This window comes from Passer domesticus, chromosome 2, assembly GCF_036417665.1.
Source record: "Passer domesticus isolate bPasDom1 chromosome 2, bPasDom1.hap1, whole genome shotgun sequence".
NCBI lineage: Eukaryota > Metazoa > Chordata > Aves > Passeriformes > Passeridae > Passer > Passer domesticus.
Window position 1 is genome coordinate 79,552,655 of NC_087475.1, and position 13,307 is coordinate 79,565,961.

General features: G+C 40.5%; 1 protein-coding gene across 2 annotated transcripts in view; it reads left to right on the forward strand.

Annotated features, from left to right (window-relative positions):
• SESN3 (sestrin 3) overlaps positions 1-13,307 on the forward strand; it is a 44,792-nt gene that overhangs the window by 22,494 nt on the left and 8,991 nt on the right. The window contains exons 2-9 of one of the 2 annotated variants that reach the window (XM_064409472.1): positions 879-944; positions 3,271-3,468; positions 4,150-4,332; positions 4,743-4,979; positions 6,524-6,671; positions 8,852-8,967; positions 11,313-11,503; positions 12,759-12,903. In XM_064409472.1, the coding sequence (XP_064265542.1) occupies positions 879-944; positions 3,271-3,468; positions 4,150-4,332; positions 4,743-4,979; positions 6,524-6,671; positions 8,852-8,967; positions 11,313-11,503; positions 12,759-12,903 (1,284 nt within the window). The remainder of the gene's footprint in view (positions 1-878; positions 945-3,270; positions 3,469-4,149; positions 4,333-4,742; positions 4,980-6,523; positions 6,672-8,851; positions 8,968-11,312; positions 11,504-12,758; positions 12,904-13,307) is intronic. The other variant, XM_064409473.1, reaches the window with a different exon arrangement.

Genomic DNA, 13,307 nt, shown 5'->3' on the forward strand with positions numbered 1-13,307 from the left:
TAGTCACTGAAATAAATGACCCGTGAAGAGGACGCAACCTCCAGGAGAATTGGACCAACACTGTTCAGGAATCATGTGAAGAGTGTTGGTCCTGCCCTTGATGAGTCAGAGGAGCGGGCAGCCTCCCCAGGTCCCCTTCACTCCTCTGGTTGGCAGCACAGTTTATCTTAGTCCAGTTTCTTATCCCTAATAAATCAAAAAGGTCCTCTCCCTCTTGTTACACTATCACTACTTGTTCTGTACTAAATATATCCTCCTGCCTTGTAGCTGGGGTTTGCACACCAAGGCTCTTGCTGCCTGCAGTGTGCTCCAGGCTCGGCAGTGAGCCAGGTGGCCTTTTCATCAGGTTTCTTGAAAATGCATGGAACTGGGTCTTGCTGGTTTGCTTTTCATGCCAATATTTGGCACAAATGTTCTTAGCTCTTCACAACACTAGAGATCTCATCAGATGCTGATGTTGAAAAAAAACAGCATCTTGCTTGTAATTTCCTGAGTGTGGTTTTTCCCCCCCCCCCTCTGTTTTCAAACTTCCATTCAATCCAGTAAAATGGCTAATTTTAGGATCACGCCACATGTTTTGTTGCTATTGTCTGTGCATCTTCAAACTGGTCTGTAAACCAACTGGGATTAGATTTTTGGGGTTTGTTTCTGCCTTAACCCTGCCCAAAATTGGTGCTGTTCCTTGCCAAAATGAATGCCATTCCTTTATGCAAAGTACAGGGGATGCAAAGCTGATCTAATGTGGTGTGGTGCCATACATCCTCAGTGAACACTCAGGGGGATTTGAGAAGAGGATAGAATCCAGACCTTGAAGATCTCATTTTGTGAGGTGAATATGTAATTCCTGAGAGTGACTGAACTATGTGACTGTTTTGCAGGAAAAGAGAGTACAGGTCTCCCCACCATTGACAAGAGGACCAAGTGCCTTTATACCAGAGAATGAAGTAAGTCTGCAGTTAGCTGGGCTGGGTGATAGTTTTGAAAATAATGACACTGAAGGATGGTTCTATGATCCTGCTTGTTCCATGGTATCTGGATGACCTCCCTTGAAAGCAAAAGCAATGGTTTCTCTGGAGCAGATTCCAGTGGGTAAGACCCATCCCGTCTTTTCACACAAGTGGTACTGTTTGACTTCTTTTCTGTCACCTGCATTCCCGGAGACAGCCATGAGTGACAGCTCTGCTCTTTTCAGGTGGGTGTGAACACATTATTTATAATGCCAGACCTGAAGGGAGGCCTGTCCAGTATTGCAGCAGTGTGATTATGTAGCTCTCAGAGCAGTGCCTGACCTTCAGTTTGAGAGAACCTGCAAATACGACTTCACTCCTTAGACTGTAGCTGTGGCTCTTGAGAGAATTTATGGTTGAAAGGTAGGAGTGGATTTCAGACTGGAGATTTCTACCATGACAAATGCTGACTGTGGTTTGTTAAACAAATGATTGCCTTTCTCCCTCATTCCTTGTCATGAAATAGTGCAGTGAATAGAGAGGGTTTAGTGACAGAATAGTAACACACTGAAGTGATAATAACACCACTGGTGGAAAAAGCTGCTTTATTGTTGCAATGGAAAGAATATGGGCAGAGAATAATGGCATACTTGTAAAGGTTCCTATTAACATGCCACAAGGCTTTGAAAGCAGAATTTTTAAAAAATGTCTGTGGATGGAAATAAATCAGGAGGAAGTACATGCACAGTATGAAGAGGATAGTAATAGAGATGAAGATAAAGCTTAGAAATAATCATATGGCATATTGCTATGCCTAACATAGCAACAGCACAGTCCTACAGGATTATATTTTGATTCTGTCAGCAGAATGTCTTTCTATAACTTGCACTGTTACAAGGAAAATTCCTGACAAGCTGGAGAAGATTAGAAACCTTACCAAAGACACAAAAATATGATTTCCCCAAGAAACCACTAAATGAGACAAGAATCTCTTAAATACATGGGAGATACACTTGCTGAAGAATAAGGGGGACTCCTAGGAGTGGAGTGAGGTGTATACAGGGAGATAAAATGGTCTCTAATGTGTGAATAAAATTCCGATGGTAAAAACATTATTAAGGACCACTGAGAAGGCATTGGTTTGGGTATAAAACACAGAAAAGCTGCCATAGTGAAGATACACAGGTAAAAAGGATGGAGCTGCCTAACTGTGTAGCTGCTTCTCCCCTTTCTTTCTGGGCCCACAAATTAAACCAGGGTAGTACAGTGGTGTGAAATGAAGATGTAATGTGTTGTTTTGTTTCATTGCATGTGACTTCTGTATAAGATCTGATAGAAAAATATTTGAGACATGGTCCACTCATCAGCCCATCATAAATAAGAAAACATATTTTAAATAGAATATTTCAGCAAAAGTATTGTGCTCTTGGTTTTAGGCACTTTCTACCTTCATGTGCAATAAAACAACTAAAATATGTTCTCATTTCATGGTGTTTGCAATAGTAAGCTGGCTGGTTTGTTAGTGCACAGTGTCAGAATAAATACTGGGTTTTCTAGTCTTGTGCTTGTAACTTCAGTGGTGAACATGTTGAGAATGGCTGTTCCTGGTGATAAACACTGAGTAATAGCACTCTTACTGTGTCAGGGCTTGCAATGCAAGAGCTACTTGCTGTTCTGCTGTTTGATTTAATCTTGTGCCCAAGGTTTGGATTGGTTGGAATAATTAAAGAACAGCTTTTGTTTAAAGAAAGCATTAAATTTCTATTCTAAATAATACCTGAATGTTATGGACAAATTAGCATTTGATCTCCTCTTCAATTATACAAGCACAGAAGGAGTAGATTGCCAGGCTGTTTCTATAATTTGGTTACATAATCCAGTTCCTCTCCATTAATTTTGAAATTGATTTTAGGGCTGAGAACTCAGGTGGTGTGTGTCTGTACAGGTTGTCTTCCATAAAGAATTTACTTTCCATTTAGCTCTTACTTACTTTCAGGTCTCTGTACAGGTTTGATTTCAGCACCTGCGACTTCCTCTGTTTCAAGAAGATGTATAGAAAAATGGCTTTGGGTTTTTTAGAAATGTATCAAAAATAACAGAGGTTCAGTGTAAAGTACTCTTCAGTTCTCAGTATACAAGTAAGATCTGTGTGTGTATTTGCATTCATGCAGGCATGCATGTTTGCATATACACATCCAGAACTCCATCATTGTCTTTAAGTCTGGACAAAGATAAACCTTTCATACCACAATGTGTTTCTCCCCAGGACTAAAGCAAGAGAAAATCTCTCCCTCTGTTAACATTTCTCCATCTTATTTTTAAGGTTATGCAAGCAAACGGTTTGGATGAACGTACTAATCTTCTTGTGGAAGAATATTCTACGTCTGGTCGCCTGGACAACATCACACAGGTCATGAGTATCCATACTCAGTACCTGGAGTCTTTCCTCCGCAGCCAGTTCTATATGCTGCGCATGGATGGGCCCCTTCCTCTGCCCTACAGGCACTACATTGCTATCATGGTGTGTACCAACAGGCTGTGTCTCTGCTCTGCAACTCTGACTTCTCTATTTAAAAAAGAAAAAAAAAAGGAAGGATTTAGAAAGGAGAAATTAGGGTGGTATTTTGACAGAGGCTAAATTTTTGCTGTAGATTTTTATCACAATAAAACATGCCTAGCCAGAAGTTTTTCAGTGAGAGGGGAGAATTGGCAACCTAAATCATGCCCTGTTTCCCACAGTGATGCTCCTCTCTCATGTCCACATCACTGTGCAGCAGTAGGATGAGATGCAGTGGACTCAAGTCACAAGAAATTCCAGGTGGACACTAGGAAAACAATTCTCTCTCTGAGTATGTTGAGACATTGCAGCAGGAACCAAGAAAGGTTCTGTGATCTCCAAGGGTGAAGATCTTGTCTGGACAAGGCTCTGAGCAACAAGTTTTAAGTCAGCTCTGTGAGCAGAGGGTTCTTGTCTAGTGATCACTTCCAAATGAAATTATATTTTACAATCCAGAGTAATCAAATATATTTTTGTTGGAGAATCCTCCATACTGTATAGAAGTGCATTGCAATGCATTTGCACAAAGCCTTTTGGAATGACATTGTACTTTTGTTTTGTGTTACTAACCTGTCTCCCACCTGCAGCAAAACCAGATCACACATTAATGTGCTGCCCTGTTCACTCTGTGTTTAATTATTCCAGGCTGCTGCCAGACATCAGTGCTCCTACCTAATAAATATGCACGTTGATGAGTTTCTGAAGACTGGCGGGATTGCAGAGTGGTTGAATGGTTTAGAATACATTCCCCAACGACTGAAAAACCTGAACGAAATAAACAAACTTCTTGCACACCGGCCCTGGCTGATCACGAAGGAGCACATCCAGGTACCTCTTCAGTCATGCCCTGTAAATACCAGTAAATGCCTGGTAAAAGGAGTTGCCTAGAACTGTGCAAGGTAGGCTAGGATCTACAGGCAGAACTCTGCCTAGGTAGGCTTCATTACCCTGAGTTAAAAAGTTCAGGGAAGTACTAGTGCACCGAACAAGCTGATTCTGCTGTGTGACAAAGCCAGTAAGATTTTCTTTTTAGGAATAGCATTGGCTAAAATAACCCAAAAGAATAGAAGTAATATGTTAGGTGTCTCTTTTTTTAATCCAGTGAGAGTTTGTATGCAAGGGCAATATAGTATTATTGGAAGAAAGAATTGATCCCTTTTTGAAATGTGTAGTGTTTTATAGAAAATCTGGGGGCCAAAAGAAATTTAATATTTACATTTTTTTTATTCTCATTTCAGAAACTTGTCAAGACTGGAGAAAATAATTGGTCTCTTCCTGAACTGGTGCATGCTGTTGTCCTGTTGGCCCATTATCATGCCTTGGCAAGTTTTGTATTTGGTAGTGGCATTAATCCAGAGAGAGATCCGGATACCTCTAATGGAGTCAGACTTATAGCAGTCAACAACTTCTGTGTCTGTGATCTTGCCAATGACAACAACATAGAAAATGCATCCCTCACAAGTAGCAACTTTGGGGTTAGTGTTGCAAGAAAATTCTTTTGCTTGCTTCTGTTTTGCATTAGAAAACTTACTTCCATTCTTTCCTGTTTAAATTTTAGTTTGAATGTTTTTGTCTACTTTACAGGAATGCTTGAGTCCGGTAATTCTTACATACACTCTGGCAATTTCCAGTGTAATCTGTTGAAAATCACACTGTAACAGTGGATGGTAGTCAGAGCAGTGTGATTTTGATAGTTAATCTCACCACGCATTGGACAAGACTAAAACTTTGCTTTCAGCAGAAAACTCAAAGTCCCAGTTTCTTTAAACAGTGTGGCATTGACTGGAGCATTGTTCCATCCATGTTCCTAACATGGGGAGAGAAAAGAAAAACAGAAAAAAAATAGAAGTAGTAGTAGTGGTAGTAATAGTAATAAAATAATAATTATTATTTTTACTTCAAGGCCTACAATCACAAAGCAGTTTGAAACACTTCCATGTAGATGGGAGGAAATGTCTGAAATAAAATTACTTAATTCTTCCTGCTGGTGTTCCAGTCTTGAATCAACAGAGAACTTTGATTACTAAGTTAATTAACTTGATTAATTTGATTACTAGTTAATTAACTGGACATTTTTTCCTGAAAGGTGCTTTAGAATGCTTTTGAAGACATGCCCTTGAACTAATGCTGACAGATGAATTAGCCTCATTGCCTTTGATAGAAAATCAGGATTATGAGCAGAGTTGCTAGATACAATTTTTACAATTACCAGTAGAATGTAAGCATGTCATCACTGAGTTCAATCACTGTGTCTTAAATTTCTGGGCTGTAAAACATGCCAGCTCATGCCATGGAGGTCCCTTATTCCCTATTTGTAGTGGGCAGAGCGTTGCTGCTGACTGTGCTTATTGCTAAGGAGTGAGGAGTCTGCTAGAAACAATTGTAACTATGGGCAAAAGAACAGACTCAAAAAGGTGGAAAAGAAAAACCAAATTATTTATCTTATGAAAAACCTGACTAATAGGTACAGTGCACCCCAACTTTGACGTATTTCTAGTAAAAAGGGGTCTGTTTTCCTCACAAAAGTAGGAAAAAGGGTCAACATAGTTTCACATAATGAAATAAAAGTACTGATTTGCCCTCTCAGGTTGTGTTCCTGTAAGGCAGTGTTGCACTGCATCTCTTCAGAAGCATATTTTCCTTTACCAATGGACTGAATATAGTTCTCTTAGTATGAAAAGTTGTTTAAGGGAGACGTAGGGCACACAGATGGATTTTCCTGAGCTATGTGGTGGAATATGAGTGGCTGTGGTTTCCACACTCAAACACCACCTCTTCACTGTTAATCCTACTGCAATAAATTACTGCAGCAGGCCACATTAGCACTTCCCAGCTCCTGTCTGCCTGCTGTGTGAAAGCTGTTTGTCTGTGATGTATGTGGCAAAATGCATTCTGGCTTGAGTTTTTGTGTTTGCTGCTGCTGTCTGGTTTTGAGAACGTTTACTGTCAAGCATGAAATCTGAAGATGACACACGCTGTCTACCTTCTAATTTTGCAGAATGTCATGGTGTTTTTGCAGATTGCAGATTCTTTAAGTGAGCTGGAGGCCCTGATGGAAAGGATGAAGAGACTACAAGAAGATAAAGAGGATGAAGAGGCCTCTCAGGAAGAAATGGCAACTCGCTTTGAGAAGGAGAAGAAGGAGAGTCTACTAGTAATTAGTGGAGGTATTTGTGCTTTTCCAGTTCAATTTTGTTTGTGCTTTTTAAGAAATAAAATCTTGAGGCTGGTTCAGTTACTGAAATTTTTCGGTCCATTTCTTTATTCTCTCTCTCTCTCTTCATGTAGGAGGTGTGTAGTAAGGGCAGTCTTACTTTTGGTTTATCACCTTAGGATTTCTTGATTGACAAATATCCTTTTTACTACTTGAAATTTAACTTTTGTATATTAAGGGAAAAAAAGGCCTGTAGGCTTCCTTAAAAAGTAGGGTGTACATTTTTCTTTCTTTATATGTTCTGTATAATCAAAATAATTAATTTATTAATTATAATTAATAAGTCAGTAATAAATATTCAGTAACATTTCACAGGTGTAGGTTCTGTGGTGCTTAGAACTTCAATGACACTCATAAGTAGCTTTCAGATATGACATTTAGTTTAAAGATTAGATGATGAGACTCAATTACTTTACCATTTGCTGCCCACCTGGAAAGGACATTTCCAACTTGCTGTTCTGAGTGATCATACTACTGTGCTGTTCCACTGCCTGTCTTGTGATAGAGATTGACATTTTTTTATTCTTAAATGATTTTCCAAATTTTGAGCTGAAATCTTTTTTTCCCATATTCTTCATATGCTCTGGAGGCCTTCATCTCTAACAAACTACTGAATGAAGCCTACTTCGTACAGACAGAACAGTGTTTTTTTCCCAAAGGAAGTGTTAGAAAAAAGGATATTATTAAGACAATCAGAATCTCTAGATATTTCTTCACAGCAGAAGCTACTTGAAGATGATTGCTTGTGTCTTTTTAAAAAGTGACCACTAAAATGTTTCACATTTTACTGCACTGTTCTTAGTGAATTTAGGTCTCCACAGCTTCAGACCAAACATGTTTGAAAGAATCAATGGGCTTGTGCAAGGAAGATACATCCAGCAACACACATCAAGCTGCATTTATTGAAATGGACATTGTAAATTCCTGCTGCAGTTTCCTTTGGTCAGGCAGTATCAGCAGTGCAGTTAAATCAGCACTCATTGCAATTTCATTATCAAATCAGGACTTCCATGAGTCTGTGCAACTTCAGGTGTTTAAGGAAAAGGGGTCATCCAAGACAGGAGGGATTTCTGAGTAGGGTTGCTGATAGTCTTGTTGACTTTCTTCCCTGTTTACCATTTGCTGGTTTCAGTTGAGGGGTCTGTGTGTGTTGGGCCTTTACCCTTTCATGAAATCCAGTCCTTATCGGGGCAGAGGCGTGTATGTGTACAGGCTTTTTATTCTTCACTGAGAATTTACTGTAGCAGATGTTGTCCAAGCTTCTTCCTACACAGTTATGTTTTGATTGTTTAATGAGGCAAAGAGGAGATAAAGCACTTCTGCAATTCTTAGATAACTGACTTTTCAAGGTGCTAACAGTGGACATATGGCAACTGCTCTACCAATGCATGTGGAAGCAAGCCAAGATTTTAACATCAGGGTCAAATGCAGTCAGCTATGCAGTAGTCAACTTCTGCAGAGGTAGTTACACAATCAAGCCACCTGTTTATTCGGGAGGGAAAGATTGACTCCTGATAGAGAACCTGCGTGTGCTCAGCGATATGTTTTGGAGCTCTTTGAAGATGCTTAGTTACTACAGCTTCTGGCAGAATTTCACCCTGATGTACTGCAGAGCTCTTTGCTTTCATATAAATTTCAGCTGATATTTACCAGTGGAGTGTTGTGTTGCTTTCTGGTGCTCATACTCCAGCTTACAGGAGAGAGCTGGTGTGATTCCTGACAGAAAGGATCATCAGTACATCATCAGTACATCATCAACAGTCCTGCTGTCAAGGATCCATTATTTTGTTTCTTATGCTAACACAGTGACTTTGCTAATGATGTTCATCTTCCTGACTTAAGATAATTAGCTCAGAAGTCAACAGAGAGAAAAGGAAACCTCCAGACAGAAGTATAGCCCATCTCTTCTCTTATTGTAGAAGTACATTAGATGTCTGACATTTAATGTTCTCAATGAAAGCAATGTATCCAATACAAGCAGATGAGAACTGAATGTTTCTTTTCTTTGTACCACTTTTCTCCTTTCCATAATTTCTAAAATTGTCCTCTAGTCCTGTAGTAGAGTGGTAGTTGGAAGACAGCATTAACTCATGTTCTTGCCTAAAGCAAAGCATTTTGCTGTTTTATTCCCAGCATTTGATGATGAAATAGTTTCTACAGATGTCTCCCGTTATGTTGAAGATCCTGGGTTTGGGTACAAAGACTTTGCAAGGCGAGGAGAAGACCATCTGCCAACATTCAGAGCTCAGGTACCATCTCTTTAAAGCACATTCACTCAAAGAATGTTTATATATCCCACTACAGAGCATAAAGTTGTTATGGTGGGGCATGTTTGTTGCATGCTGCTTTTCTTGTCCTGGTTCATTAAATAACTCACAACCTTGCATAAATCTCCCTTAGATGGAATCTTTCACTATTTGTCAATCTCTGGCAAGGCAATACTTGGCTTTCTACCTTACCAGTATTAATGTTTGAAAATTGTAAAGCATATCTGAAATAAAAGGGAAAAGTAGAATAGCAGGAGTTCCTTTCCCATCCCTTCAGATGTTGTAGGAAAAAAATCTACTGAAGCAGCTCTTTATTCCTGTTATTTTACCAAGTACTCTCTGTCCAGTGGCTTTCAGTACCTGGATACATAGAGGTCTGAGAGAGTGATTTGGGGAGTATTGTTCTCATATGTGCACCAAATCTCTGGACTTGGAATGCTATGAAAGAAAAGAAATTCCTAAATATGATTAATGAAGTTTTTGCTGTATTTTAATACATTTTTCTCAGTGCTGTTGGAAGAACAGAATATACATTTTGCATGTACATTGTCTTGCATACTGACATCCTTTGCCATGACCAGAATCATGAGGTTCGTATTTATATATAACAGGAGGGACATTCTAGATGGTTCTGTTCTGTCTTAGAGAAGGCATTCATAAGCAGTCTAGAAGTGAGAAATCTTCAACCAAATCAGAGAACTTCAGTTAAAAAGACAGTGCAGTGGGTGCAGGAAAACTCCGTGGTTAGATGTATCTGAGACTGTAAAATAAAGAATCCATGATCACTCTCAGGAAATGTATTTAGCTTTACAGCAGTCTCTGCTGAACTGGATAATTTATTCTGTGGTCTTTATATGAGCTTGAAGTAGGTTATTACTGCCAAAAAGAGTAAGGCATAGTCAGTGCTTATAAATCAAACAATCTGCCTAACTACTTTAGGAGCAGCAGGCTCCCTTGGAAAAAAGCTCCAAAGAAGCTGAAATTGGAACTGAAACATCTCTGTTCTTAAATAAACAGGACAGCTTCTGGCTTACATTCAAAGGAGTCACCTTGATAATTTAACTTTATTGTGTCCTACTCTTAGCAGTTAGATGTATATACCCAGAGCCTCCCAAATTCTCTGCTATTAATGATACTTAAATTTTAGTAGCATCCCAAACACCTGCAATAAGTCTAATCCTTACTCTGATAAACTAAAACTGCCTTTGTCACTATGGTTTTTAATTTATTAATAGAAAAAAGGTATTCTATACACAGCAGAATGTCTTTAAGCTTGTTTCTGGCAGAGGTTTCACTGATAATAGGATCAGTTGCTGTAAGTCAGCAGTGCTTTCCCCTCTCTGGGCCTTCTGGCTCTCAGAGGCTTTTGTGATGTCCTGGACACCTTTCCAGGGCTGTATGGGTATGGCATATTTCTCACAAGCCTTGAAGTCTTTTGTACTGGCAGCCAGAGGCCAAACGTGATGTTGTGACATGTTTTATGTGTCACTGATGCCTCCGTGAGACAACAGAGCCCTGTTCTGCTCTTCCCTGCTGTCCTACTCATGGGACAGGACAGTGGACATGCTTCAAGGTGCCCAGGTGAGGGCCCTGGCCTGGCAGTACCTTTGGAAAACAGCCAGAAACAGGAAGGACATGGAGATGAATTCCTCAGTTGTAAAGATGCCATCAGTGGTGGGATGATAGAGCACTTGACAAGGATTTGGGGAGACACACTCTCACTTTCCATGTGACAGCGGTGCGGAGCGCCCTTGGTCCCTGCTCTGGAGCAGGATGGTTCTTCCTGCTGTGCCACTGCTCTGCAAAGATTCCCCATTCCTAATATAAGCAGGCAGGCTTTTATCTTGCAATCCAGGTGCTTGTCTAAGACCAAAGCAGCCTGGATTTTATCCATTTTTTCAGGGATGGTTCAGTACTTTACCCAATGATTGTACATCTTGGCTGGAAGTAAAGACTCCATCTCTGCTTGGAGCTAAGCACCAAAACCTCCAAGAGGAGCAAGTTTTTAAACTTAAAGGCCAGTGCCACATGGAATGATACTGGTCAGAGTGGCAAAGCAGAAGATTCCCTAAGCACTTCAGGAGAAGCCTGGGGGTATTTCACCTGTAGGCTAATGATATCCAGGGTTGGGGTGTCACAATGTGATATTCGTTGCCAACAATTCTGGGGGAATGGAGCAGGTGATGTGGATGAAGGATTCAAAATGCAAACTTTTGGAAGATAATAAAGTCATAACTATCAGACAACAAAAGCTGTTGAGTTGTAGAGAAGATGACATAAGGAATTCACTTCATTTGTGCCTTTATATATTTTCTTCTCTTCCTCAGGACTATACTTGGGAAAATCATGGCTTTTCCCTTGTAAACAGGCTTTATTCTGATATTGGGCATCTTCTGGATGAGAAGTTTCGGATGGTGTATAACCTCACGTATAACACTATGGCAACACATGAAGATGTTGATACAACTACACTAAGAAGAGCTTTATTTAACTATGTCCACTGTATGTATGGAATCAGGTATGGACAAAAATTCCCTGGCTTAGGAATACATGTTAAAACCATGTAAACAGAAAAATAAACCATGTGTAAAGCATCATTTTATGCTGGATGTTTAAAGTGGAGATGGTACCTCTGTCTGGAAGTTAGAGTGGTTTTGCTGGCATATTTCTCCTTCCCTTGCAGAAAATGGGTCAGGATGGAAATTTTTACAGAAATGTCTTCTCTGAAGCCAGCCTGTATCCTTCATTCAGGAAGGACAACATCCCTAAGAAAGTTCACAGACAACAAGTTGGGCAGGAGTGTTGATTTGTTGGAAGGAGCTAGGAAAGCTCTACAGAGGGCTCTGGATAGGCTGGATAAGTGGGCCAAGGCCAATTGTGTGAAGTATAGTGATGCCAAGTGCCAAGTCCTGCACTTGGGTCACAGCAACCCCAGGCAGCACTACAGGCTGGGGGAGTGGCTGGGAAGCTGCTCAGTGAAAAAGGCCCTGGGAGTGCTGGACGACAGCAGCTGAACATGAGCCAGCATGTGCCCAGGTGGCCAAGAAGGCCGATGGCATCCTGGCCTGGGTCAGCCCTGGTGTGGCAGCAGGAGCAGGGCAGTGACCTGTACTCAGCAGTGGTGGGATCACACTCTAAATCCTGTGTTCAGCTTTGGGTCCCTCACTGCAGGAAAGACATTGAGGGGCTGGAGCGTGTCCAGAGAAGGGACATGGAGCTGGGGAAGGGTCTGGAGCACAAGTCTGGTAGGAGCAGCTGAGGGAGCTGGGGGTGTTTAGTCTGGAGGCTCAGGGGGGACCTTATCACTGTCTACAACAACCTGAGAGGAGACTGTAGCCAGGTGGGGGTCAGCTTCTTCTCCCAGATAACAAGTGACAGGATGAGAACAAATGGCTTCAAGTAGCACCAGGGGAGGTTTAGTTTGGATATTAGAGAAAATTTTTTCACAGAAAGATTAGTGAAGCATTCGAACAGCCCACAGAAGTGGGAAAGCAACTATCCCTGGAGTGTTCATAAAATGGTGGATAGGGCACATGGTTTAACGGTGAACATGGTGGTGGTTTGGGGTTAACCATTGGATTTGATGATCTTAAAGGTCTTTTCCTGCCTTAACAATTCTATGATCCTACTAAACCTTTCAGATCCTCTCCTACCACATGGTTTTTGGTCATGTATGATAAACGTTCCAGTTCCCAGGCTTAAGAACATGATGCTGCAAAAGACAATGCTTTTAGAAAGTTATGTCAAGCAGAATGATTGCTTGTGTTTTGTAGGTATGATGACTACGACTATGGAGAAGTGAATCAGCTACTTGAACGCAGCCTGAAGGTTTACATAAAGACAGTGACCTGCTACCCAGAGAGAACGACCAAGCGCATGTACGATAGTTACTGGCGTCAGTTCAAGCACTCGGAGAAGGTACGTGCTCCAAAGCCAAAGTGGCTTCACAGAAACCCCTGTGCTGCTTGAAAATTGAAATATGGGGACACCTAAAATGGCAGCATCTGTCACATGAACCATTTTAAATCAGAGGAAAACAAATGTGAATAATTCCTTGAGTGTTAGATACCAATTTGACAAAAATGCTTCTTAGTGAGCTGGAAATAATTTTTATTATTATTATTTTGAGTCACTTCTCCATAAAAGTGAATGGACAACTGTAAAAGAAAAGTAAAGATATTTAACTTTTATAAAGTTTTAAAGATAAACTTGAGAGTGCAGATGATGCCAATACTTGGGATTTGGAGATTTGGAGATCAAGAAATACCTAAACTCATATATATATATACTTTATGGTGGTTTTCAGCAATAAAAATGTCAAC